General features: G+C 39.5%; 1 protein-coding gene across 3 annotated transcripts in view; it reads left to right on the forward strand.

Annotated features, from left to right (window-relative positions):
• The window catches only part of lrfn5a (leucine rich repeat and fibronectin type III domain containing 5a), a 111,611-nt gene that overhangs the window by 62,784 nt on the left and 21,107 nt on the right, over positions 1-27,720 (forward strand). For 2 of the 3 annotated variants that reach the window (XM_088299948.1, XM_088299874.1), the window contains 6 exons: positions 21,839-22,061; positions 24,543-24,671; positions 24,753-24,933; positions 25,140-25,295; positions 25,427-25,686; positions 26,643-27,110. In XM_088299948.1, the coding sequence (XP_088156074.1) occupies positions 21,865-22,061; positions 24,543-24,671; positions 24,753-24,933; positions 25,140-25,295; positions 25,427-25,686; positions 26,643-27,110 (1,391 nt within the window). In that variant the 5' untranslated portion in view covers positions 21,839-21,864. Of the gene's footprint in view, positions 1-9,248; positions 9,270-21,838; positions 22,062-24,542; positions 24,672-24,752; positions 24,934-25,139; positions 25,296-25,426; positions 25,687-26,642; positions 27,111-27,720 lie in introns of those variants that run through there. The other variant, XM_088300036.1, reaches the window with a different exon arrangement.

Consider the following 27,720-nt stretch of genomic DNA (forward strand, 5'->3'; position numbering starts at 1 on the left):
ATATTCATGTACAGTAGTGTGATTTCTTACTTTGTTATTGATGATGAATAATAATTGTGATTAATAAATTTGCAGGAAGCACATCATTATGGAGTGTTGTGTGTGGATTTTTGATGGGAAAAAGAAACGTATTCCATTTTGGAATGAGGCTGAAACAAAATGTGGAAAAGGTGAAGCACTGTGAATACTTTCCGGATGCATTGTGTGTGCGTAAGACGCTTTGGTTCAATTGGTTCATCCTTTCCTGCCTGCCAGTCAAAGCGTCTTGTGATCGAGCTGACAACAGAGCTGAAATTGGAAGACATCGCTTGTTTACCCGTCTTGCTTGTTTTTAGATAATCGTCTTGCTTCAGGGGAACTGCAAGAGAGATTCTGACACAAATAAGGAGAGATCAAAAAGCAGACAGTGTTTTATCTGTTTAATGAAAATAAAGAGTGCCACACTTTTTCGAGTTTTGAGTTCACTCGGAGGCTGACAGTTGATGAGGGGACTCAACCTGTAAAGCTTCAACGAAAAATGGATCTTTATAATTGCATTGCGGCGGCTGCTTTACAGGCTGATGATGGGAACACAGATACACACTTGCCGCTGTTGATTGTTCAAACAGCTTACATTAAAAGACCTGATTAAAGACCAGACATCCCCAGCCATTAGTGGCCCAATCATGTCAAGTGGCAGAGAATTCATGATCGAATTATTGTGCGCAAAATAAGCTGCAGTAACTTCATTTTCTCTGTCTAAGGCATAATTTGTAGCGTATTGTTTTTCTCTTCTTTATTTTTTTAAATTCCCCTCTTCCTATTGCGATGCGAAGTTGCGTATGGTACTGTAAAGATACAACGGCTCTTCCTTCAATTAGTGGAGTGGACAGCATCTCCAGCTGCTGTGTGGGAGATTGGAATTCGATTTCCTAGCTGGGACAAGTTTTTCGATAATTAAAGTTTGTGGTGACAGTCCATCAGGACAATGATGGGGACTGGAGATTTGCAATTGGGAGCGCCAATTCATATACAAATAGAGAAATCGGACGGCTTTTTGTTCACTGTGAATGTGGAGAAAAACACCAATCGCAAGTTATGCATGAAAACTGAATATCCAGGAATAAATGCTAAATTGAGTATACTTGAATAGCATAATGCAAAAAATTATTGTCCAAAGGCGAATGAATACAGTAAACGCCGCCATACTCTTAAGAATGGCCAACATTGTCTGAAAGGGTTAGGTCTGGTTCATAATTAGAGACCAACTGGGTTCCAATCCTGGGTAAATGGGGAGCTTGGAGACAGGGAAGGCATCTCTCCATAAAATGGAAACCCAGTGATGGAGAAATAAATGATTTAATCATAATTATTGTAAAAATAAATAAATAATAATAATTATAAAAGAAACATGTCAATGTTTACGGAAAGTTAATAAGTTCATCAAGGGGAAGAAACAGCAGTAAGATTCAGCACCACCATCATTATAATTCGGGAATATGTTGTTGTGTTCAGTTAACAAAATCATACTACCACCTACTGGGATGGCAGATTGAAGTGGGAAATTGAGTTCAAAGTCAAACATCCTTTTTATATCCTCCTTACTTTGATGAACTGTATTCTGGACGGATGGATGAAAAAACAAAGATTAAGAAATGGTGGTATTCCTGTGTTATTGCAAATAAATGGATGGCTGGTGGTCAGCGAAAACATGATTTGCAAGTAATAATGTGTTTGACCTTTCCATCACCCTCTCGAAACAAATTCCACTAAAAGCTGAATATGTCGTTATGTTGTCCCCCCCCCACCACATCACTTTGGCAAAAACATGTTTTTCTTTGGTTTGCATCTGTTATTGCTTCTGCAAAAGTGACATTCCTTTTTGCTTATCTCCCATTGTGCATGTGACCAATTTTCTCATCGCCAGATGGATGTCATATTTCCTCTGTTGACCTCCCCTTTACCTCTCACTTGCTTGAGTTGACGTGCAAATGTGTTTTTGTCTGCACAAACAGTTTCCCATACAGTTAGCGCTGTCTGAATCTCTCGGGGCACTTTGGCTGTTGAGACCAGCAGAAGGCTAGGCAGGCTTGGGTCACTAAGCTAACGTTTTCCCACTTCTTTGCCTCTGGTGCAGTGGGACCATCGGTAAGATGAAGGACAAGGCAAAGATGAGGACAAATGTGAGATGCGTACATTTCAATATGAATTAATGTCATTCATGTACATATGGTATGGCTATGGGTAAACTTCTGTGATCAAAAGGAGTTTTTTCTCAATGGATGATTGGGCTGCTTGGTCACTCATGACTGAATGAGGAAAAAAAAAAGTTCAAATGAATATTTGTAAAATGTATGTGAAATAGCTTATTTTGATTTGAGAAAGCGAGAGAGAAAACAATAACGTTGACAGGCGTCTCAGAAACTGTGAATCCATTTGACCATCTGTCCTTAACTTGGCTTTTTTTCCCTCAAAATGATCCAATAAAATGATTTCAACAAGAAACACAGAGGCAACAAGCTTTAATCGTAAAAAATAATCAAGAGCCATGAGTATCATCAACCCATCGCAGTGGTCACCGGGTTTTGTCAGAGGACCGTGATGTTTGTGAGTGTACGTCGTTTCTGGATTTGCATACAACACACAGGCAGTGTAATTGCAGAAAAAGGAATTGTTGATGAACTTCCTCAAGAGAAATGTGTTTTGCTGTCAATGATGGGGGATTAGAAATGCAATGGGAGGAATTTGCACAGCTCCTGGTGCTGCATACAGCTTTTACAAGTGAGCAGACATGCATATAATTCCATATCACTGTTGTTTCTGGTAGATGCTATTCCTTTTTCTGATACAGTGCTGTAATTTCTTCCCATTGCTCCGATTTAACAAAGAATGGCCCGAGGGATGCTATTGTCTTTTTATGTGGGGAGTTCATGTCTAACTCGCCATTGCGCACTGTCTTATCATTCCTGACTAAAAAGTTCTTGACTATCTCGCTGTGTTGTTTTTCACACCCGGGGCATTGGCGGCAAATGAAGTGTATGAAACGGGATGTGAGGGGAGCCATACTTGTTTGCTTTACACCGAAAGCCCCACAGTATGGATACAAATCATGTAAGAATGACAGAAATGGAAAGGACAGTGAGGTTGGAATATTGTTTTTTTTTTTTCTTTTCATGTCTTGCATTCATAACCATTAATGGCATTTTGCAACCAGTCCGGCTATTTCACCACCAAGACATGTAATGAAATAGTTGTACTGACGCTGTAACAAATATGTATATAAGAAACACTTATATGTGTGCATACAATGCTGCGAAAAAGTATTTGCCTCCTTGTTGATTTCTATTTTTACATATTTATCATTCACAATTTAAATATCACACTGCGACAAGCTAAGGATATATAGGATGCAGTTTCTAAATGATGATTTTATATACCAAGGGGGGAAAAAAACAATACAAACCTATTTGTCCCTACATGAAAAAGTAATTGCCCCCTCTACATAGTAGCGAGTTCAGCCACCTTTGGCAGCAACAACTGAAATCAAACGTTTGCAATAATTAGCGATGAGTTGTGGAAGGATTTTGGACCACTCTTCTGTAGAATAGTTTGCCATATTTGCGGGTTTTCTAGCGTGAACTACCCGTCGAATATCACAACACAGCATCTCAATTGGATTTAAATCTGGACTTTAAAATGTTAATTTTGTTCATTTTGATACTATCTGGGGTGGACTTGTTGGTTGTTTGGGATCGTTGCCCTGCTGCATGATCCGAGAGCGCTTATATTTGAGGGCGCAAACTGATGTCCGGATGTTCCCCTTCAGGATTTTCTGGTAAACAACAGAATTAATGTACCACAATAAGCCCCAGACCATCACACAACCACCACCATGATGAAACTGGCTGAACACCCTCCAAAAAGTTACATTTTTGACTCAACAGTCCACAGAATAGTTCTCTAAAAGTCTTGAGGATCATCCAGATGCTTTTTCGCGAATGTGAGACGAAGCTTTGTGTCCTTTTGTGACAGTATTTTTTTCTTGTTAAGATTTTGTAGCCAACTTCACTTTGTCTAAAAGATTTGATTTAAGTCATGTCTTGATTCAACAAAGGTAGTGGATGGGTGTTGCCTGCGAAATTGAACTCAGCTTTCTCAAAACTGCGGTGAATCACAGTTGCTAGGTGATTTAATGAAGGAGGCCAATTATTCACATCGGGCCAGATAGGATCGTATTGTTTTTATTCCCCCTTGGTAAATAAAATGATCATGTCGATACTACATTTTATATATTCTTGTGTTGTTTCAGTGTGATATTAAAATTGGTTTGAAGAAATGAAACCTTTATGCTTGATAAATATGCAACAAACACAGAAATGAGTAAGGAAGAAAATACTCTATCACAGCACTATCTATATATATCTATATCTATATATATATATATATATATATATACATGGCCGCGGGACCAGACCTTGGACCTGCAAGGCGGAAGACGAGGGAAAGATTGATTTCAATGGCGTATGATGGAAAAAATCTGTCTCGTGAGAGGCAACCTATATATTGTGTAGGGCTACATTTTAGGAGCGTCATTTTCTTGACTGCATCCATCTCCATTGCGGGTCCTCGCGGGGGAAAAGAAAAAGAGCCCAGATATCTGACTTGTCCTGTTTTCTGAACGCCAGAGATTTGAAGAGACTATCGGGAAAAGAAATTATTCGTTTTGAGTATTTATTTGAACATTTCCCATCTTGAATATAAATACAAACACGTATTTGAGTACATAGAGTTAATTAAGGGTTTATTCCTTCGTAATTCACATTAAATGGGCGACTAAATTTCATCACCATCTATCCATATTTTTATACTGTTTATCCTCATTAGGGTCATAGCTTTGCTGGAACCTATCCAAGTCGACTTTGTCCGAAAGGCAGGGTGCATCTTGGACTGGATCCTAGCCAATGGCAGACTTGTGTGACGGTTAATATGAAATAATGAGATGGTTACACCCTCTCATTTGTCATTTTGTTGTTTTAACTGCTGCCCGACGACAGCTGGGATAGGCTCTAACACGCACGCAAGCCTCGTGAGGGTAAACGGTTTGGAAAATGGATGGATGTTATTTTTGTTTAGTCTGCTTATGTTATGTTTGTTTTAATTTCCAATACTGTTAAACATTTCGTGTGTTGGACCATTTCTACAGTATAGGAACTTTTCAAAGGGTGACCGGTGTTGCAGCGCAGCTTGTACAGTCCCCTCCCAATGTTTCTGTTGAAGAATATTGAAAACATTCAGGTGTCAGATGGAAAATTTACATCAAGATGTTTTAAATCACTCAGCATAGAGAACCTTTTTAGCGAAGCCCCCCCCCCACACTTTTCAATGAGCATTGGAACGGACATTATGAAATCATTTAATATTTGGTGGCCTAATCCTTACTTGATCCTGCCAGACTGCTGCATTCTTCCTTTCAAGTGCTTTTCCAGGCCTTTATTGCAGCCTCTTTCAATTCTTGTTTGTTTCTGGAGGGTTCTCCATTAAGTCTCCTCTTCAGGAGGTAAAATGCATCTATTGGGTTAAGGATGAAAGGTCCTTAAGTCTGTCACCAACAGACTCCGGTTTTCGCTGGCCAACTGGCGGTAATGGTGTTGTGTGAATGAAGCATTCAGATGCATGGAAAATTAGAGAGAACATTGCAAGTGAGCCCGTACCTGAAACAGCCATGACATTATCGCTACCGGGCTTCACAAAAGCAGATCATTTCTTTCTCAGTGCTTCGGCCATTTCATCACTTTGGTCGAGGTTAATCTTGGTGTTGTCAGTCCATAAAACTTTCTTCTGAAACTTTTGTGGCTCATCTCTGTACTTAATTACAAACTCCAATCTGGCCTTCCGATTCTTTTTGCTGATGAAGCAGGTTGTGTCGTGGCTTGGGTTTGCATGGCTGGTTCTGGAAGGGGCTCACTTGTTCGTTAATATAGCATTAGTATGCTCAAAATTACTGGGTATATTTAATTAATTGAGTTTGTTCCTGTCATTTGCTGTCCACGTATATCGCTGTGTTTACCAGTTAGTCACTAACTGCCTTTATGAGCTATCCATCTGTTCTTGAGCAGGTATTGTGCTACAAGCATTTGAGAACTATACAAACAGCTGCATGCCACTGCTGAAAAAGCAGTTTCAAGCCAAGTCACTGTCGAAGCAGCACGCTAAATAGCACAAAGGCAGTAAAGCTGAGTGATGCAGTGTAGTATGTGACTGCATTTATAACCTGATGCGATATTATTTTGTATCCTTGTTCTCGAGTCATAGGCCATGTTTCTGAGACTTGAAGGCATTGTTTTTGTTTCTTGTGAGATGATTAGAATTGAGATAAGACATTACAGCCCGTTATTTGTTGGCCATATCTATCAGCGACTCTGATGTCCATCATCACTGATGTTATTTGACATTGGATTCATTCTTTTATGCTTTTTAAACATTTCCCAATGCGCTTTTCAATTTCACAACTTTTATATCCTGAAATGCCCCCCATTTTATTTTTAATACTAACATTTGTCAGGCAGCTTCTAGCCGGTATATTTCCTGGCCCAAAGCAAACTGCCTCTTTTACAACATGCCTTGCACTGCACGCTCATCTCTCCTCTCGGGTATCTCTTTTCCTCCCTGATGCTATCGTTTTTCATTGTCTCTCAGCCTATGATCAGTTACCAATCACTGGCCTTCTATTTCTTGCTGCCTCATCTCTTATTGAGCAGCTTGTTCCAACATTATAGGGTTTCATCAGTCCATCTCTATTTTCACTTTCAGCGCTTGAGTTTCACTGTCTTTATACCTTTCCGTCTCTTATAGAGTATGCCTCTCAACGGATTAACAGCATTCCTGGAATGAGGAAAAAGAAAATTGAATGCCACGATGCAGCCACATATGAAAATAGGGCGGTGGCAATTGTTCAAATACTTTCTGTCTAGGCCACCATTAGCACCTAACATGCTAAGTAGGTTCTTCCTTTTAGACTTGAGCGAGACAGAATCCCCGTGGTTCCAAAAAAGATTGCTGCTTTCCTCTCTCCATGTCTTGGTGGGAGTCACGCCAGCGACCAATCACAATGTGTCCATTGAAAGTCATGCGTCGTTAATAATGTGAAAACAACAGGACCAATCGGCCCCAAAATGTATGCGGACATCTCTACTTGGGCAAATGAGCCACCTATGTGCAGCTCAGGTGCAGTTTCAGTCATGTCTGACGCTTTTTACGTTGCTCTCTAGAGGTTTCGTCATGATCCTAATTGCTCATAGGTAACATTGAAATCTATAAGTGTTAGCTTGACTTATTTTTTCCACAAAGTCCACCTCTGTCTTTGAGGTACTTCCTTCAATGCCTATTTGAAAATTAGGTGCTCAGATGATTGGTTGGCCTTGCTGGAAGTCGGATGCTCTGAATATTGCTAAATACAGTCAACGGATATGACCACGCCCCCTCTCCTCCCTCCATTTCTTGGGGAGAGTCACGCCAGGGATCGATTACAATTTTTCCTTTCAGTCACTATAAATCTGTCACTAATAATGTCAAAATAACAGTAACAATCGACCCCAAAATATATGTGGACATCTCTACTTTGGCCCACTGAAAACGTCACAAAACAATTTGCGTTTCCATGCCTTGTCTGTTTTCTTTAGTAAACCACCAAGAGTGCACCAAGCATTAGCTTGACTTACTTTTTATCACTAAGGCCACTCGGGGCTATGCTTACGCCACTAGAAATAATAAATTAATTACAAAGTAATATGATAAAGTTAAGCTCAACAAACGTTAAGTTATGTTACGTATACCTACCCAGGGCAGATGTTCACACCAGAACAGATTTGGATGCACCCTTTTGTTGTAGCAGTACTGTACTTTCAAATGTGGGTCCTAATCGACACAACCTACAGACACTGCAATGACTATATCTACTTGCCGTCTGCTACTGCGGTTGACAGTAATTCCAATGCCATAAAGTGAAAGGGCGGTTTGCAACCGTAAACGTGAATGCGGCATAACCTTTGCCTTTCCATTTTTAACTCCCTGTCATCACTTCTTTCAATTGGAACCACTCGTGCTCCAGCGCATGCTCGAGGGGGGCACGCATTGGAGCGCCACTGTGTGTGTTTGTGTGTGTGTTGAGAGGAGAGGAGGTGACGGTATCGGAACAGAGGGTTGCCTAATCAGTGTTGTAGTCCAATTATTGATCTTTTCATTAAATATAAACAAACAGCTGTTAAATACCTAATATACGCACTCAAAATAATTTCCCTCCCATCGCTTTGGCGCAGTGAAAAAAAAAGTATTGTCTTTAGCCTTTAAAATTTCCTTATTAGATGATTTGGTATTGGATTGTATTTTGTAAGTATTTAGGTTTCTGGCTTGACTTTCATCCATTCATTCTCTGATCTGCTTATTCCCTCTTGGGGCAGTAAGCACGGTGTGAGGCCATTGTGCTAACCAGTCATCCACTGTGCGGCCCATCACACGACATTTGAAACAAATTCTCTTTACCACATTCTGCAAAACATCTTCAGGTAAAAATGTCAGTCATCCCCATTATTGATTACGCAGGCAATCTACACGCCTGCCTCATTTTGCTCTACGTTTTTTTGACACTGTCAGCTGTACTCTCTGCTAAATTGGCCCTCAAGCCACTCTTGGAGACAATTTTTTTGTCCATTTATAAAACTCTAATTGGCAAAACTCCTCTTTGTTTACAGTCATTGTTAAATGTCCATCACACTGCTCGCTGTCTACTCTCCAGCAGCTTAATCAGTCTCATAATCCCAAAAGTTAGATAGGTTGTTTTGTTCTTATCACTTTTATGAACCTGTTTCTTATCCAGCCTCTTGGCCAGGTTGCTGCATTTACTGGTCCAGCTGATTTATGAACATTCAAACAGCAAGTGCACGGTAGGAGTTTGCATGGTCTCCGTGTGCTAGTGTGGGATTTTCCTCAGGATGGATGACTCATTATGGGCAGAGTATGATTGGAATTAAATTTTAGGGTCACACTTTTTAATCCAACCGTAAATGCAGAAACCTGTGATAATATAATTTAATTGAGCAACTTTTAGTCAATAGCCATTAGTCTTGTCATAAATATAATTTCAAGATACATGATTGCAAGCGACATCTGATTTAACATTGTAGTGTTTTGCGTCATATGTGATCCTCTTTGCATGGTGTGACAATTAACTTTTGGTCAACACAGATGAGGCATTCTCCAGGGATTAGGAAGTGATCGCACAACTCGGCATGCAGGTATTTTGGGGCGAAAGCCAATACACATGCATGCGCACTAACCGTGCACACGTAGCACTTGATGCACACAAACACAAACTACATTTAGCCTGCTATTTGTGTGGTCTCACACACACACACACACACACACACGCACACACACCCCCGCCAAGTGCTAATCTGTGTTTAACCTATATACTCAGGTGATTAGCCTGTGGCTGTTGTGGCTGTCACACATCAAAAGCAACAAACCCCAAGCATGGCACTTTGATTCTGCCATTTACGTGGATGTTATGTAATGCAGTTGAATTATTTTCAGGACTTTTACAGGGAAGAAATAATGTCATTTTACAGCTTCAAGCACAATTTGTATTCCTATTTTTTCGTCTTAAAACAGCAAAGACACATGAGGGACATGCTGGTTACAAACACAGGTCCACATCCACCCAAAATGACAATTAATAAGACTTCTTAATGCTGCCATAATCACGCTGTAAAGCTTTAATGATGTTTTGTGGAATGTTCTAATATTTTTTATATGATCATATTAAATAATTAGTTTTGGGTAATCGTGAAACATTTAAAGGGACAGTTTTTTTTTTAGTTTGTTTGTTTTTTAAGACACCACAGCGTCTGAGGAAGAACAACGTATACGATATGAACGATAATGTGTCAATCATTCGTCATGCACTTGTACAGGCTTCGATCCTTGGGCTTCAGGACCTTTGTGAAATTATTGGATGTCCATTGTCATGTTGCTACAATGACCCATACTGGGAATGAGGTCCTCTAAGGTTGAGCATAACTGTGCAAATGTTTGTTGGTCAAACTTCACTCCTCAGAATGCTCAAAAAGATTGCACGGCGCTATGTTAACAGGCCCGGCTTTTAACTCAGGAGTCAGTGCACTCAACTTTTCAACCCAGGTACGATGGTCACGCGGGTTCCTCAGTGAGGATCGTGCCGGATGATCCCCCGCAACACACGCACTTGCCCGCCCCCCTCCCGGATTGAAAGCTAAGTGTGCCAACTGCTAAGCTAAAACCCCAAGCTGCCAGCAAGCACCCTCTCTTTGAGGCATCAAGGGAGTGAGGCTCACATGCTCACCTCTCTTGCACATAGAAGATCCATTTCACAGGTGGAGGGGGCACAGGCAGCTGAGAAAACTCAGAAACGACATGGAATTAGCAACATTTCGATTCAACACTCAAGTTTATCCCTGTCAAACTGTACATTTCCCAAAAATTAAACTCCAAACTGATGCATTTTGGGTTTTTTTGTAACTCTCCATCATGAATAAGTCATGCTATCCCCGTAGTATCAGTCGCTAACATTGATTTATTTATTTTTTTTAACAGCACACAGTCCAACCCCCCCCCTTTAAATGTGTGTCAATATTATGTGGAGTGATTATGGACATATTTTTTCTAATGCGAATGCCTGCTCAAGTTTGAAATTAAACAACCAAGTAAATACTTTGTCTGTTAGTAAGCCGTTCTGAATTTCCGTCCAATTTCTTTTTTATATTAGGGTTGAACCCCTTTCAAAAACAACTGTGTATTAAGAAGAGGCATTCCGCTTGATGGCCATCATTACTTTGGCTTTTGTTAAAGCAGGACTTAAAAAAACAAAACAAAAAAAAACAAGCAATGCAAAAAAAATAAAAAATCAGCGCCTGCACAGGAAATACAACCTGGACAGCAAGCTGCAGCTGGCCTTCTACCACTCGTCCATCGAGAGCCTGCTGACTTACTGAGTCTCCACCTGGTACAGCAGCTGTACTGAGGCAGACAGAGTGAGGCTCCAGAGTACAGTCAAAACAGCACAGAGGATTTTTGGCTGCCCTCTCCCCTGCCTGTCGGACATCTACACCACTCGGTGCCTCAGCAGAGCTCAGAAAATCATCAAGGACAATACTCACCCGAACTGCCACCACTTTGACTTGTTGCCCTCTGGCAGGCGCTACAGGTGCATCAAAACATAGACTAACAGACTGAAAAACAGATTCTTCCCGGGAGCCATCTCCATGCTGAACTCTCACACACACGCCTACCCTTAACTTGCACAACTGCAACATAATGTGTTTTTTTTTTTCATTTAATTTCATATTTATTTTTTATTCAGTTATTTAATCTTTAATTAATTCAAGTGATATATTTAATTACATTATTTGTTATATTGCACTGAAGAGGGGAGCTCTCCAATCTTGTTGTACACTGAGTACAATTGACAATAAAGGGCATTCTTCTTCTGATTTTTGTCGTTTGTTAAAACTTTGTGAGTCCTGATAGGAGTGCATTATTAAAATGATCTTTTGATCAGGCCCCATCTTATTCCTCTAATTAGTTTTTTTTGTTTTGTTTTATTATTTTAAAACACGTCGTGATCACCCAGCATCCTTGCTTTTCCTTGTCTGGATTATTTATCTCCTGTGAACAACAAACGTTAAAAAGAAGGAATTGGACTGCTCTCAAGACAAACCAGAAGCAGCAACAAAAAGATGTCATCATGAATAAGTGGTGCTTGCTTTGTAGCAGTCGTGGCCAAGAATGGCTTGTTTACGTGCACGTGCTTCCCATCCCGTGCACGCTCACGTTAGGCCTTTGGGGGCACGAGAGGGGAAGGGGGCAGAGAAGTGAGGCTACATGCGATCTTTCGATCAGTTTGAAAAAAAAAACAGAGTGCCCCTTTCAGCTGGTGTGTGATCGATTCGCTCTCAATACACTGCTGACAATTGCGCTGTGATTGTTTGTCGATCAATACAGTGTTGTTCACCTTTTGCCGTAAGTAGGCTGGCATTGAACTACAGGCCCAGCCATGACCTTGAACAGGATAAGTCATAGAAAAGAGGACTGGATTCGTCTTGGCCTACTTTTTCTGACTGCACATTCCACCAAATTTGACATGCGTAATGTTATTCTACATTATTCAAACTCGACCACACGCAAAAATCTGCTTTCCCCGTGGCACACCTTTTGCATGCCACGGTTTACCAGTCGGCTTCTGTTGGTCTTCCGGCTTCTCTTATTCTCTGTATCTCATTTCTTATTGAGTTTTTTTGCAATAAATATTACAAGGTTTAAACAAGTTTTTTGAGCCAGCTGACATCTCCCCGGGCTGGCTGTGGACCAACACTCGCCATCATCTGTTTCAAAAGATGACTGCGGCTGAAGTACACCCTGCAGCTGAGCTCATAGGGGAGACTAAGAAAGCTCTTTATTTATACATTGATAACAACAGGGTGGAATACACAAAAAAGCAAGTGCATTGGTGGAAGCGCTCTTGGGCCCTCAAAAGGTTCATCTATATTTCAACGTAGTTGTGTCCTCTGTTGCTCTATGTTTGTCATAACACAGGTTTTCAGTTAAATAACGCAAACTGTTATGCAAGCGGTTCTCTAATGGATCCAAACGGCAAAGTGCACCACAGGTGTTTGATCCATGAATCGACCGTCACATTTCCTGCTTCAATTACATTTGGTGTTTAAACAATCCTCGTCGTCATTCTTTTTTATTTGTTGACCAAAGGTGATGCTTAACAATTTGACCGGCAGTCATTGTGAGGCTTTAGACAACAAATTAGCGCATCATAGAGTCATCAAATGCTTGATTTGTTTATCTCTGACGTAACATTGAAATGGATGTACCGTTTACGCCTGCGTCATTTCTTGCTAATTAAAATATTATCTCCTAATTATCCTTTTTTTTTCTACTTTTCTTACCTACACTGTAATTGTTTAACCCAATTTATTATTTTTACCGGACAGTTGTAACAATTGAAATCCGTTTTGTTCATCTTTTTCACCAAGCATACAAGAGGTTTAGTTTTATTCCCCCAAATTGCACGTTGTGCAAAAAAGAACTCTTACTTCTACTAATAAAAATATAATGAATGTTATGTGATAAATAATTTATTTTAAACCACACTCTTCTGGTATCTCATAGTGGGCACATGTTGCCCATTTTGAACTAGCACATAAGAACGTACGACAAGGCCGTGCAATTAATTTTGCAAAGGTGCCCCATGACAAACTGAAAAACTTGCCGAGGGCTAGGCCAACATGCTAACCTCAAATTTGTCTCTATTAGTTTTTATGACTTTAAAATTCAATAAATTTGTTCATGTAGATATGGTATTTAGTTATTATTACAAGATACATTTTAAACTAAATTATAAGTGGTCATGGTGGGGACTGGTTAGCACATCCGCCTCGCAGTTCAAAGGTCCAGGGTTCGATTCCGACTCTGGCCTTCCTGTGTGGAGTTTGCATGTTCTCCCCGTGGCTATGTCGGTGCTCCGTTTTCCTCCCACATTCCAAAGACATGCATTGTTTGTCTTTGTGTGCCCTGCGATTGGCTGTGATGTACCTCGCCTACTGCCCGAAAACATCTGGGATTGACTCAAGCACGGCCACAACACTCTTGAGAATAAGCGTCTTGGAAAATGGACGGATGCATAAGTGGTCATTAAAATTGCATCTTTACACAAAGGAAAACATTAATTTTGTGCTCCAACTGACAACTCATATCAGCTGTTCCAAGTTAGGAGTTCTAAATATATTGAAGAGAACGAAGTATCACACTATTGACGGTGATGCATAATGGTACAGTGATGTCTTATAATACAGTATATTGTAAGAGCAATGTACTTCCAATGTGTTTTCTTGCAACACTGAAATTTTTTTGTCTTTGCTACGTCCACTGTATGGTGGATAAATTATAATGACAACAGGTAAAAAATACTGAGGTAAAAATAAGCTCCGTTTGTCTGAAGAAATGAAGAAAATCAACTAACATAAAGAAGACTCTATAATGACAACAGTAATCAGGAACCATAACTGGATGAATGTAGTTACTTGTGAAAATATGAAAAACATAACTTCAGCGTGTGCTCTGATATTGAGAAACAACCACTCATCCGACAGCGGCATTGCAAAACAACTGCCACGTTGCCACAAAAATCAAATTATTTTCAGTCTAATGGCCTTGGAGAAGAAAGCAAAGGCTGTCTGGTTACTTCTACTCCAAGAAAGATTATAATGTTAGAGGATCTGAGTGGCAAACATTGGGGGTGAGGAAATACACCTGAAACTTCCTCCTGCTGTAAATGTATTGTCCAAATATTTTTTTTCAATTGTCTGTCAGTTTAATTGTTGCGAAGAAGAAAGATAGCAATCCCTTTCCTGAACACACACGCTCTCACGGCTGTCAGAGGCACCCGTGCGGTACAGTAGAAAATGAGATTGTGGATAGACATGAGAAGCAGAGATTAATGCTCCCACGCTTTCTATTGCTTCTTCAAACAGAATATTTCCCGACGGTATACTCAAGGCATGTGTAAGGAAAGTGTAATTACAATATAATGTCATAATATGTTTACCCACGACTTGCATGGGCCAATTCAATGTACTATTCTGCAGCAAGACAAAGAAAGTCTGTGTGTGTGTTTGCAGAGATGTGCATATGTGCACTGGGCTTTGTGCGTGCATTCTTATGTAAGCATGTGGCCTCCTCATGCCTCGAGGATGATGATGGAAACTGTTTGTCATACTCCCACCACTTCATGGCCTTCTCCTCCTCTCTTTCCACCATTCAACTGTGAAAATCCCCGTTGCGTTGGCATAGCGGGACATTTCCAAGGCAATGGTACTGTGCAAGGCAAATGAATTACATATGTCAAAAACTGGTAGATGTTCTTTATTATGCTCCTCAAGTATTGTAACAACCTTCAAGATGTTCTACTCACAACACTCATGGAATCTTCAAAGACTGACTGACTATTGTAGAAGTGTGATCCTTTTCATACATGCGAACCTATCAAGAAATATATTTACTCAAACTAAGCACAAACCAAACAGCCCAAGAAATTTGATGTTGTGAAATGTCATCCATTGCTATTGTTGAGAAATGAAAAAAAAAATTATGTAAGATCACATCTTACTATTTGTGGTGGAAACAGTGGTATGGGCAAAATGTATCAGTGGCAACTGGTTGTTGGAAACTACTTTTTCGCTACTGTTGAGATGCCGCTGAGCAAGGCACTGTCACCTCCCAATGAGTTGACTTTGCCATTGAGTGATTATAATGAGGGGCCAAAATGAACTTTTTTGCTGACCAATCAAAATTTCCACTCATGATTACCTCTGATCGTTTCTCACACTGCCTGATTAAAATAGCCAGCTGTACATTAGTCATGCCATAGCTATCAGGGCGTGGCACGGTGGCGGACGGCATGTCGGTCTCACAGTACACAGAAGTGGAGGGTTTGATTCCGGCTCTGGCCTTCCTGTGTGTCTAGTTTGCATGTTCTTCCCGTGCCATGTACGCTGGTTTCCTCCCATATTCCAAAAACATGCATGTTAAGTTAGTTGAAGATTGCAAATTGTGCCTTGGTGTGATTGTCAGGTCAGTATGAATGTTTGTTGGTCCATTTGTGCCCTGCGATTGCCTGGCAATCCAGTCCTGGGTGTACCCCACCGACTGTCAGAAGACAACTCGGATGGGCTCAGCACCTCCCGCGACACTTGTGAGGAGAAGCGGTACAGATAACGGATAGAGATATGTAAGGGACTGATATATATATATATATATATATATATATATATATATATATATATATATATATATATATATATATATATATATATATTAGTGCTGTCAAGTGATTATTTTTTTTAACTAATTAATCACAAAAAATTCCATGATTAATTGCGATTAATCACATTTTCCAACTATTATTTTTTACTTGAATAATATCTTGGAATTGAGGCAAAATCACCCAATATGAAGTATATTAAATTTGAAGACTGTTCTAATAGCTTTCTTTGAATCTTGAATACGATCGAAATGGAGACATCTTTACAGCCATTTTTCTTCTAAACATTTCTCACAACTGCCTACAAGCGCAACACTCCAGCAGTGTTGGTTTGCAAGGCCCAGGGTAACTCTGTGTTTTGTTCTGAGACTTGCTAAAGATGTACAGCTAAGTTGGCACAATATTTGCAAAGTATGTAAATTATTTTTTAAGTAAATCAAACTGAGTTAAAATATTTAACTGAGTTAACGTTTTCATTTTGACAACCCTAATATATTTATCTCTCTCTCGCTCTCTCTCTATATATAAATATATAAATATATATATATATATAGAGAGAGAGAGAGGGAGAGAGATACCTTTTTTTGCTTTTGGAACAAATCAAAAGTTCTTTACGCTCACCGGAGGCTACAATTGATTAGACAGCTGTCATATCATGGGACCTCACGGTGTAATGTGCAGAGCAGATTTGTGTAGTCGCAGCAATGCTCATAGCCACCCACCGTTTTCTGGAACTTAAAAGTATCCCTCATAGAAAATTGACTAATTTTTCTGGCAGATGAAGAGCTAGTGTTTTTGTGTTCCTCTATCCTCCCCCTATCGAGCAGCTAACCGGATATTAGCCTGCAGATTACTGGCATGATTGGAAATGCCTCATGAGGCTGTTGCACTAAGCCTGTTGACGCTAGAAATGTTTGCTTTTTACTTTCGTATGATGAAACTACATTTCGGAGTCTGTACTACTGAGTTTAACCCTACTTTTATCATAGTAATGTTTTACACAAGTATTTGTCAATCTAGTTCAGTACAGATTGTGAGTGCCTATTTTGATTGTGAGTCATTTGTTTTTCTCACTTTCTAGATGTGTTGTTTGGCTTCTTGCGTTTAAGACATGCAGGAGAACCCCCTAGAATCGAGTCATGCTAAAATGTCAAAATTATCAGCAAGTGAGAGGCAGGATTTTCATTGGACAGCAACAAATTCAATCCTAACCATTTTCCATTATTTGTCGTGGGGAGCTGGACCGAATCCCAGCCCACTGGCGCAGTGACAAATATTTTGATGTAATGTTAATAACAGGAAATGGGCGTAACGTCAGATCTAAAAATCTAATCACTCCATGCACATACTGTATCGTGAAATTGCGTTTTGTTTTTCTTGTTTTAAGCTGGCCCACAACAGCCCTCACTTTTACCCCTGCGACATCATGCACGTCCACACATTCATAATCCAGTTTGGCTCCCCTTTGCCTTCACAGCTGCAAAGACAGCGACATTTTTCCAAATAATCAGCGTAACACATTGCGCAGAGACACCATTCATCACAAGGTCTTCTTCATCAGTTACATTGTCACATGTGCTTCGAACACGAGCAATTACAATATTTTGCGTTGAATGTCTTGAGCGCATCATTATCAAACAAGTGGCCAGACTGTTGAGTAATTAAAAAAAATGTTTCAATGGAATGATATAGCAACCACGTTGAAGGTCAGATATTACGCCGCTCCACCACTTAAAGTATCACATTGCGGCCATTATTCAGTGCCGAGTACAATTCCAAGCATTTATCTTGCTTCCTGTTTATATTGGGTCGATTTTCTCTTCCATTTAAACAAAATGTTTACTTTTATGTGTGTTTAAAGATGGATCAAAAATCTATATTTGGGCAGTCCTTGTATGTTGACATGCAGTATCCGTCTACTTCAACTTGCATTTGACTGCTAGAGGCCAAGTATATCCATACACTCTCATTCCATAGCTTTCCGATAGAGATCATCTCAGAGAATTTCAGTTTATGCAGCAGTAAAAAAAAATTAAAAACTGAAAGAAAAAAAAAATCATCATAATGAATCTAAAAAATATTGAATATTCTATTATCATAAAGTGATGGTCACTGATGCTTAGTTGCGTATGACGATGTTTAGTAATCTTGATATGCCCCGGGGACAGATTGGTGACCAGTGCTGGACGTAATTTGCATTTCACCCAAAGTCACCTGGGCTAGGCTCCAGCTCCCGGTCACCCCGACGAGGATAAGCAGTTGAAGGAAACAGATGCCTGATTTCTTTTTATAAAAAGTATAAAGTTTAATATTCTGTGGTAATCTACTAATCAAAGTGTGATGCTTTGAAACTGTTGCTTCTCATGATAGTATGCACTGAAATAAAGAGCGCTTGTTGATTTGAACATTGACAAAGTTGTTGTTTAATAACCATGCATTCAATGTCCTGTTGGTCTGATTTGATTTCAAAAGATGATTGCGTGTTGACACCGGTGGCTGATTTTGTGTTTGTGTGTTTAGTTTGCCCGTACAAGCTCAGTAATTAAATAACGCGTAATTGTGATGCATTTAGGCAGCTCCTGACCCCTGTTGTTCAAATGGGTAAAGTCATTAGCTTAACCAGAAGGTATACTCTTGCAGACACAGGAAAATAAAGCCAGTGAGTGGGAACAGAAGAACAGGAAGGAAGGGTGTTGGCTCAACAGAGCTCAGCAAAACAAAACTGTTGCCTCAAGAACACACATAGCCCAATTCATTCCTATTCACAATATTTCATTTGGAAAAGCTTCTCTCCCTTACATCGGACTCCTGACACATGTCAAGATGCTAATTGTTTCGGACTAAGAAAATGAGTACAAAACATATGACCACGTATGAAGCCCGCTCTGCACAATCAGCAGCGATCAATCTGCCACCTCCGTTGGCGGTGTTGGCATGACATTTCCAGGTTTATATTTCAACATGGACAAATTTGGTTCATTAGCACATTTTGTTTCCGGAAATCTTTGCCAGTAGACAAAATAATCATGCCAGTGAAAATCTGCAAAACACACATGGCACTCCGCTACTTTTGGAGAACACTTTGACATCTAAAGTGTTTTCCGACCCTGACATCTCTCGATGCTCTTACGCACGGCATACTTGGCACGGCATACTATGTTCGCTAAGCTTTTGGATCAAACTTGATGTTGGCAAAGTTGAAATGCAATTAACTTCATTTAAGTTCATCCTTAACATGATTTTACTTCACGACATTCATCGTCTTCTCCTTCTTGCCACCTCAGCCACACTCTTACTCAGCTGAAATATTTCAATCGTATTCCAAAATATCTTGTTTTATTGTTCCATACATTTTTACAGTACGGTATGTTTCACACCACTTAAATATGTAACAGTTTGAGTAGGGTTTAATATTTCCTAGTTACTGAAACTACAGAAAACTTACATAACGTTAGTGCAATTATATTCCTTTTGTAATGTAACCAGTTAAGAGGAATTTTCCTACGGGGACCAATAAATCTAAATCTAAATCTAATCAACCAACCTGTCTCCTCAAATTTTGTTTCACTGAGCGTCAACCTTAATTAATGGCCGTGTGATTTGAATTGCTGAACGAAAATGATCAAAGATGCCTAAAATCAAATAGAACGCTTGTAAATGTACACTTGTGTGCAAAAGTCAAATCGAAGTGAATTTCTTTCTTCTTGTAATAGTATGATGCTCATCTTGCAGAATTTTTTTTTTAAAAAATAATTCATGACACAGTATTTATGCTTGTTTCGGTTTATGAATTGAGAGGGATGTGTGATATCTTTACCAGGGTCAAATTAGTACAGAATGATAACACGCACTCACACAAACACAAAAAACAACCGTTGTAGCATACAAGTATTACATTTAAAGCACAGTTGCAGTACATATTAAATGTCATTATTTTTAATTTATTGTTGACTTTGTTGTCAGTCAGTAAGTTCTAATAAAAAAAAAAAAAGTTTCCGCATCTTTAAGGAAATATATATATTTTTTTCTTAGTCATCAAAAATGCTTAGTCATCCCTGAACCAATAGTAATATTGTTATTAAGATATCAGGCGAAAATATCAAGACATGAAATTTTGGCCATATTGCACAGCCAACGTTCAATATGTTGAACATTTGAATTCAAACAATCAACGTTTTCTTGTGTTTTGTTTGACCATGCAAAACTGGATCAACATAAGTGTGGAAAAGCTGCGGGGGAGCGTGTAAATTCTACAGAAATCTCCAGTTACGGGTTTAAAGAGAGCTTCAAAAGATTTGGATTGCACGGGTACTTCCAAACGGCCGTGTCTAGCTGCCAAGTCTCTCTGTTATCCCGTTGCGATTTCTGCCCCCTCTCCCCAATGAGATTTAAATGCAGACTAAGATCAGTTTCAGTATATGGAGCATGTGGAGAATCCATTTGTGCTGCCATCAGTCGACAAGCCAGGAGTAAAAGTGGCTTGATGATGGACCCCCAGAGAACGGGGGCTGTCACTGTGAAAGGGTTTCAAGGAAGTGAATAAGGCTGCCTGCTACATATGTGAACCACAATCATATTTTACGCACGACTACAAACATCCCATACAATTTCTTCCATATACATAATCCCTTTGGCTAATTCACAATTCCGTTTGATCCGAGCAAACGCATGTCGCCACTTGCTCAAGTCAGTTAAGTCTATTTTGTGTGATGTGTGTGACAGAGTGAAACTGAGCTCTTCCCAGGAGCCATTTGTTTTAATGCTAAAGAGTCGACGCGGCCTCTGCTCGGTATTATAGTTTGTGGATCACAAGTTAGCAGAAATGTGTCACTTTCTTCACCTGATTTCCTCTTCATCAAATTCTTCCCTCTTACATTCATATTCACACCTCGGTGCTCGTTTTAATTAGGGGGCTGTCTGATCTCTCTTTTTCCTCTCGCTGCTAATACTCCCTAGTTTACTTTCCATTTCTCTTTCTCGCTTACGCCTCAAAGCCGTTGCTTGGTGTAATTAATGAGCTCATATCTTTTTTCATGTCGTAAGGGTCATGAGCCTGCTCTCATTTTCTGTGTAGTGCAAGTGCATGCGAGTTAGAAGGCACTCCATTTAAACACATTTTTTTTTCTCTTTCAAGTAGAAATTGAACTAAAAGAAATCATGTAACAATTCTGCTGATTTTTGCTCATATTACAGGTGTCTGTCTCTTTTCAAGCACGTATTCAAAAACTCAGTTGCTGTTCTGTTGTGAGATTTCTTTTTGACACATCGCCTGAAATTCAGAAGGTCAACCTCTGTGCAAATCGAGCTTAACATTTATTTTTGTGTAATTCTAGACCAGGCGATGATTTGTGGACTTTAATTATTTTTATCAAAAGGATACATGAACAACTTGAATAAATGAATACCTATTTTTTTTTTTTTTAAATGTCCATACTAAAAGAGAGTTCAACAGAGGATGTGGCTTTGCTGTCGGATTCAGATTCGATTGAATGCCTAGTTGAGGCTTTATTCTGACGTGTAAGCATGTGTGGCTGTGCCTTTGCACTGTGATCCCTTTAATCCTCGTTCTGCCATGTCCTTCAAACCCCGATCAAGGTTGTCATTAATGAGCAGGTTTGTGAGCTCCACTCCACTCTCTCTCTCTCTCTCTATATATATATATATCAAAATTTTTTCACTTCGAGACAACAGTAACGCCCCTGAGTCAATCAGGATTCACTCAAAAAAAAGCCCTGTAAAAAAATCCACGAAGCCGCGCTAGGTGAAGCGCGATATAGTGAGGGATTACTGTACAAGAATATGTTTGTGTAAGCAGTCATAATGCTGCGAGACTTGAAACTGCATAAAGTATCTTTCTGCTGACCAGAACTTATCATTTTTTTGTTTGACAGCAGCTAAGTGGCCAAAGTCTTAAACTACACACCTTCAATGATTATTTGATTAGCCATAATTCATAAATTCCTCTCTCTCTCTCTCTGTGTCTCTTTTATTCTTCAGGTGTCCAGTTGAGACGGGCAGGGACCATGGAGAGGCTGTTGCTGTATGTGATGCTGGCAGTTGCCATGGCAGTTCGCGCACAGATCTGCCCAAAGCGCTGCGTTTGTCAGATCCTGTCACCCAACCTGGCAACACTCTGTGCCAAGAAAGGTCTACTATTTGTTCCGCCAAACATCGACAGGCACACAGTAGAACTGAGGCTGGCTGACAACTTTGTCACAAGGTAAAGGTCACAGGACTCCTATTTTTTTTTTATCCTGATTGATTACTGTAGATACTGACAGCCAGCTGACTTCTTTGCCTAGCACAAAAAGGTGTCCGTAAGATTTGCTGGCAGCATTGCATGAAGGATAAGAACATTCAGAGGGACATCAAACCATCATCCAAATTTGTCACTTGCAAAACTATTGCATTTTATTTGAAGGCATCCGGAAGAAACACTGTTAAGGGGAAAGTACGCTTTTTTTTGTTTATATAGAATTCAAAGCACAAAAGCACAGAAAAGTTACTTTATACTGTTGCACTGTGTGAGACAAATGGTGCTCACCCCAGATACTGATTTGTGTTCTCAACCCTAAAACGCTACCAGTACAGGAAAACCTCCAATTTTAGAGTGGGCTTTTAATGTGGGCAGACCACAGAGCGCCTGTCCAAAATTCACGCTGCACAGTAGTGTTGCACAATATAATGAGAATATATCACCAGCCTGATAATGACGCATGCAGGTAAATTAACGCTTTTGTGGAATATTATGCTTTTGTCTTACTTTTACAGATCCTTAAATGTGCATTGCACATCTATCTGTCTTCCTCCCACATTCCAAAAAAATGCATGTTCGGTTAATGGGAGACTCTAAAATTTAGAGTCTAAATTGACCCTAGGTGTGAGTATGAGTGCGGGTGGTTGCTCATCTTTGTGTGCCCTGCGATTGTCTGGCAACTAGTTCAGGGTGTAACCCGCCTACAATTAAAGATAGCAGAGTGAGGCTCCAGCATGCCCACATCCCTTGAGAGGAAAAGCGGCTCAGATAAAGGATATATATGTATAATATATATATATATATATAGTAGTTTTGCAGTTATTACTAATTAATTACATTGAGTCTAATAATTCTGATTATTTTGTCGCATTATAAAATGAATTTCTTTCAGTAGATAATAAAAATTTTTTAAAAAATGGACATGGTAAATATCGCATTATCAAATTTGCAATATTCAACACCAATATTGCACGTGTTCCCAATATTGTGCAGCCCTACTGTATAATTTGCATGTTGATATGCTAGACCTTTGATCTGGATGGATTATGGGGCGGCATTACTCAGCGGTAGAGCCGTCGTCTCCCGATACCGATCCAGAGGTTGTGGGTTCCATCCACGTCCCTTATTGACCATATCGAAGTATCTTTGAGCAAGATACTGAACTCCCAGTTGCTGCACCATTTGTAGGTGATTGTGACTCAGTGCGAAGCTTTGAGTTCCTGAATGGGTGGAAAAGTGCAATATTAGTGAAAGACCGTTCATGTTTACCATTAGCTTGGCAAAAGAAAAGTGCTCACTGATGGCAATTTGTGATCAATATTTGAGATACATCAGTGTTTTGTGTACATACAGTAAAAAAAAAAAACATAAAATTGGGAGCAAAAACAAAAGTTTTTCATTTATAGTTAACTGAAAACCGTCCACCTGTTTTCAAAATATAAAGAACCAAGTTAAATGTGTAGTATGTTGGCAAAGCATCCAAATCCATCTCATATTCAGTTTTTTATTTTGATCCGTATTTCATTTTTGTGTTTACCTGAAATAATATTTTAATTCACTGTCACAGTAGAGTGGAGACAGACAGACATTAACAGAGTTTATTAGAGCAGGTGAAACGATTAATCAGACTAGAGAAATATGGAAATGATTGAATAATAAAACTCATTAGCCTCAAAGCAAGGGCGGAAAACATCAAATCACAATCAACCACATTCAATTCCTTGGGGGAAACAACAACACTATTAAAAGATCCTGTTGTCCGTGACGTTTCCGTCAACTAAATTAGTAGACATCAACTAAGGTTACACGCGCTAAGTCACACAAGCCAAAATAGAAATAAATTATTTGATATATTCATTATTGCTGTTGATTTGTCATTTCTTGTTTGTGTGCATTCTGGTTGTGCATGCAAGTTGTTAAAGGGATTCACTAACAGTAAACAAACTGGATCCTGTGTAATGTACCAATAGACATTCAAAAATAAAAAAATGTACATCTGCAGTATAAATGCGGCCAAATCTATGCTGCTTTCGTGGAAAGGGCATCATCGTCTCAGGATCTGCTTTAACTCTGTCCAAGCATATTTTCTGCCAAAAGCAAAGTGCATATAATGCAAAGTGCTTACGCCAGTGTAAAGCTACGGATTTTTATATATCACAGAAGAGCAGTGTTATTTTGTCATGACGAAGTAGTTTAATCCAAACTTGTATAGATTTTGCAATGCCGTTCTCACTCATACATACGGAATGAAAAATAAACAGTAAAGGAACACAAAAAAAGATCTTGATTGTGGAAGTCCACAAATAGCCTGTTGACAAGAAGTCTTTTTTTAATAATCGTCTATTGATTCACTTCTAAATCTTACTTGTTTGAAGTTTATTTTTCCATTTTGCCATGTCTGGCCAGAAATAATGATTTCATTAACGCTGCCCATTTCGTTCTCAGTGTGAAGAGGAAAGACTTTGCAAACATGACACGACTTGTGGACTTAACGTTATCCAGAAATACCATCTCCTACATCACACCTCATGCCTTTACTGATCTTGAGAACCTCCGAGCCCTGCATCTCAACAGGTAAAACGTAGTCGCACGCCAATTGAATTGTTATTTGGAAGCTACAGGCCGGAAAGTTGCTAACGGTTAATTATATTGCAGTAATCGGCTGACAAGGATAGCCAATGATACATTCAGTGGGATGTTGAAACTCCACCACCTGATTCTGAACAACAACCAGCTGGTTCTGATCCACCAGGGAGCATTTAATGACCTGCTGGCACTGGAAGAACTGGATCTCAGTTATAATAATTTAGATTCCATTCCTTGGGAGGCCATTCAGGTTAGAAGTCCAATTTCAGTTTGAAGACTTTTGTTTCAATATGTAAAATGGGAAAAATTGCTATTTGGAATTTTAAAATTACACAAGCTTCTATGCCGTTATACCTGGATGATTTCATATTTTTGGGTAGTTGTAGTAAGTAATCTAAATGAATTTTCAAATGTATCCCAAAATATTTGTATCATTTATATGTGTCCCTCCAACAGAAAATGACAAGCCTCCATACTCTAAGTTTGGACCACAACATGTTGGACTTTATTCCAGAGGGAACATTTTCATTGCTCCAGAAACTCAACCGGCTTGACGTCACCTCAAATAAACTTCAAAAGCTCCCACCGGACCCTCTCTTTCAGCGAGCCCAGGTTGGTTAATTGATGCCTTGTGCATCACTAGCATGGATCACCTCAAATATGTTTCTTCATGTTCAACAGAATTTCACAGAACACTGATCCATTTAATTTGAATCTAATTCCATTCTGAAACTTCATTGTAGGTTTTGGCCACATCTGGGATCATGAGCTCCTCAACCTTTGCACTGTCATTTGGTGGAAACCCACTGCATTGTAACTGTGAGCTACTTTGGCTGCGAAGACTCAACCGAGAGGATGACTTGGAGACATGTGCCTCGCCTCAGCACCTTTCTGGACGATACTTTTGGTCCATTCCTGAGGAAGAGTTCCTGTGCGAACCCCCGCTCATCACTCGATACTCACATGACATGAGGGTTCTCGAAGGACAGAGAGTGTCGCTCAGGTATCTAACCCTTACTGTCCTATAGATGACTCAATATCAGGGTTGTCTAAACGTTCAAAGGATGCAAGGACCACTTTGACATTCTTCACCTCCCATTATTTATTTAAAATGCTAAAAGAAATTCATCAGTGTAGACAAAGAGATGAAAAGCAATTATAAAATGTTTCTTACATTAAAGCAAAAAGAACTGAAACATTGAACAGTGGTTGAACATATTCTTCCAAAAGAGGGACAAATTAAGTTTACCTGTGACAATTATAGTGCATGACAGGTTCATCCAGATATTTCACCCAAAAGTATTTTTAACTTTATGTCAGTTGTGAAGATTGGTCTTTTCCAAGTAATGTGAAAACACAATAAAGCTAAGAGGAAAACTAAGAAGTTGTTATATATTATTGTGCGTGTATACATCTATATATATATATATATATATATAAGGACTGGGCAACGATTATTTTTATTTTTTTAATCGCGATCAATCGGATGAGGTCTTTGTGATTAATCACGATTAATCGCACTGTTATTGACAAAACCCCCAAAATTCTGAAGTAGTTTATAGCAAACTTTTATTTTAAATGCATTATCATATAAATGAGAGTGCCATAAAATTTTTTGGGCTTACACCTTTGGTACCTGCCAGAATTTGTAGCCCCTTGTCACTTTACTATTTACTCAAAGCAATCTCAGGAATATGCAGAGATAGTCGTTTGATGGTGGTTGGGGTTCATCGTTCTGTGATGTGGGGGGGGGGGGGGGTACAATCTTTTTCCCCGAGTTAGTTTACAAAGGAAAAGAGGATCTTACTCATATTTGCTACAGTTCCTAAAAATAATCTCAGGAATACACAGTAAATCACTCGATGGTTAAGGTTCACCTATGAAGATAACTACTGTTTTATATATATACAGACTAGGGCATTTTCTTTAATGACTGATGCCATCTCCTCTCTTCAATAGATGTAAGGCCAGAGGCGACCCAGAGCCAGCAATACATTGGATATCTCCTGATGGCAAACTAGTTTCAAACTCCTCGAGAACATTGGTGAACACTAATGGAAGTCTGGACATCCTCATCAGTACAGTAAAGGACACAGGCTCTTTCACCTGCATCTCCTCCAACCCAGCGGGGGAAGCTCACCAAACTGTAGACTTGGTTATCATTAAACTCCCGCACATCACCAATAACACCAACAACATCCAGGAGCCTGACCCAGGATCATCTGACATTTCCACATCCACCCGTAGTGGAAACAACGGAAGCAATGTGACCGGCGATGTCAAGGGTGGGGTGGAAAAGAGAGTGGTGACCGCTGACGCCACATCATCAACCGCACTGATCAAGTTTAACTTCCAACGGAATATTCCAGGTATCCGGATGTTCCAGATCCAGTACAATGGGAGCCAAGATGATTCACTTGTGTATCGGTAAGTCTGACAGAATCATGACATGCCCATTCAATTTAACACATTGATGTTAGACCAATTCTACAATGGCAACTATATAATACTTCATGATATGGGGAAGGTTGAGAATGGCATGCCGGAGTTGTATAGACCACATTACATTGGAATACAGGAAGAAAGGATGATATTGGATCTGGTTTGGAATATGACGGTAGAAGAACTGACAACTCTGCTGGATGAGGTTTACAAGGATAATTATAACTACTGTATGACAATTCAGAATGAAAAGGGGGTAACCACAAGAATTGGAAGCAAAGAAATTGATTGCAAAGATAAACGTAATAATTGCAATTACCAGGATAGGTAGTTACTGGAAATAAAGGGGCAAGTTGCGTGCTCAGAACAAATTTTACTTGCTCTCCATTGTCAAAATAGCCAAGCAAATAGTATATGAAAACCATTTGACTTGTCAAAAATCTGAATTGTACAGTTCACACTGCATGAAAAAAAATGTGATACGTCGCATAAGGACAAAAAAAATCGGATCTGAGCGACAGTGTGAACAAAGCGATAGACAATGACGTGTAAACCCAAATGACCTCAATTTGCACAAACCGAGATAGCCTTTGCC

The sequence above is a fragment of the Idiotropiscis lumnitzeri genome, chromosome 1 (genome assembly GCF_059441095.1).
Source record: "Idiotropiscis lumnitzeri isolate Australia: NSW breed Sydney's pygmy pipehorse chromosome 1, RoL_Ilum_1.0, whole genome shotgun sequence".
Classification (NCBI taxonomy): Eukaryota; Metazoa; Chordata; class Actinopteri; order Syngnathiformes; family Syngnathidae; genus Idiotropiscis; species Idiotropiscis lumnitzeri.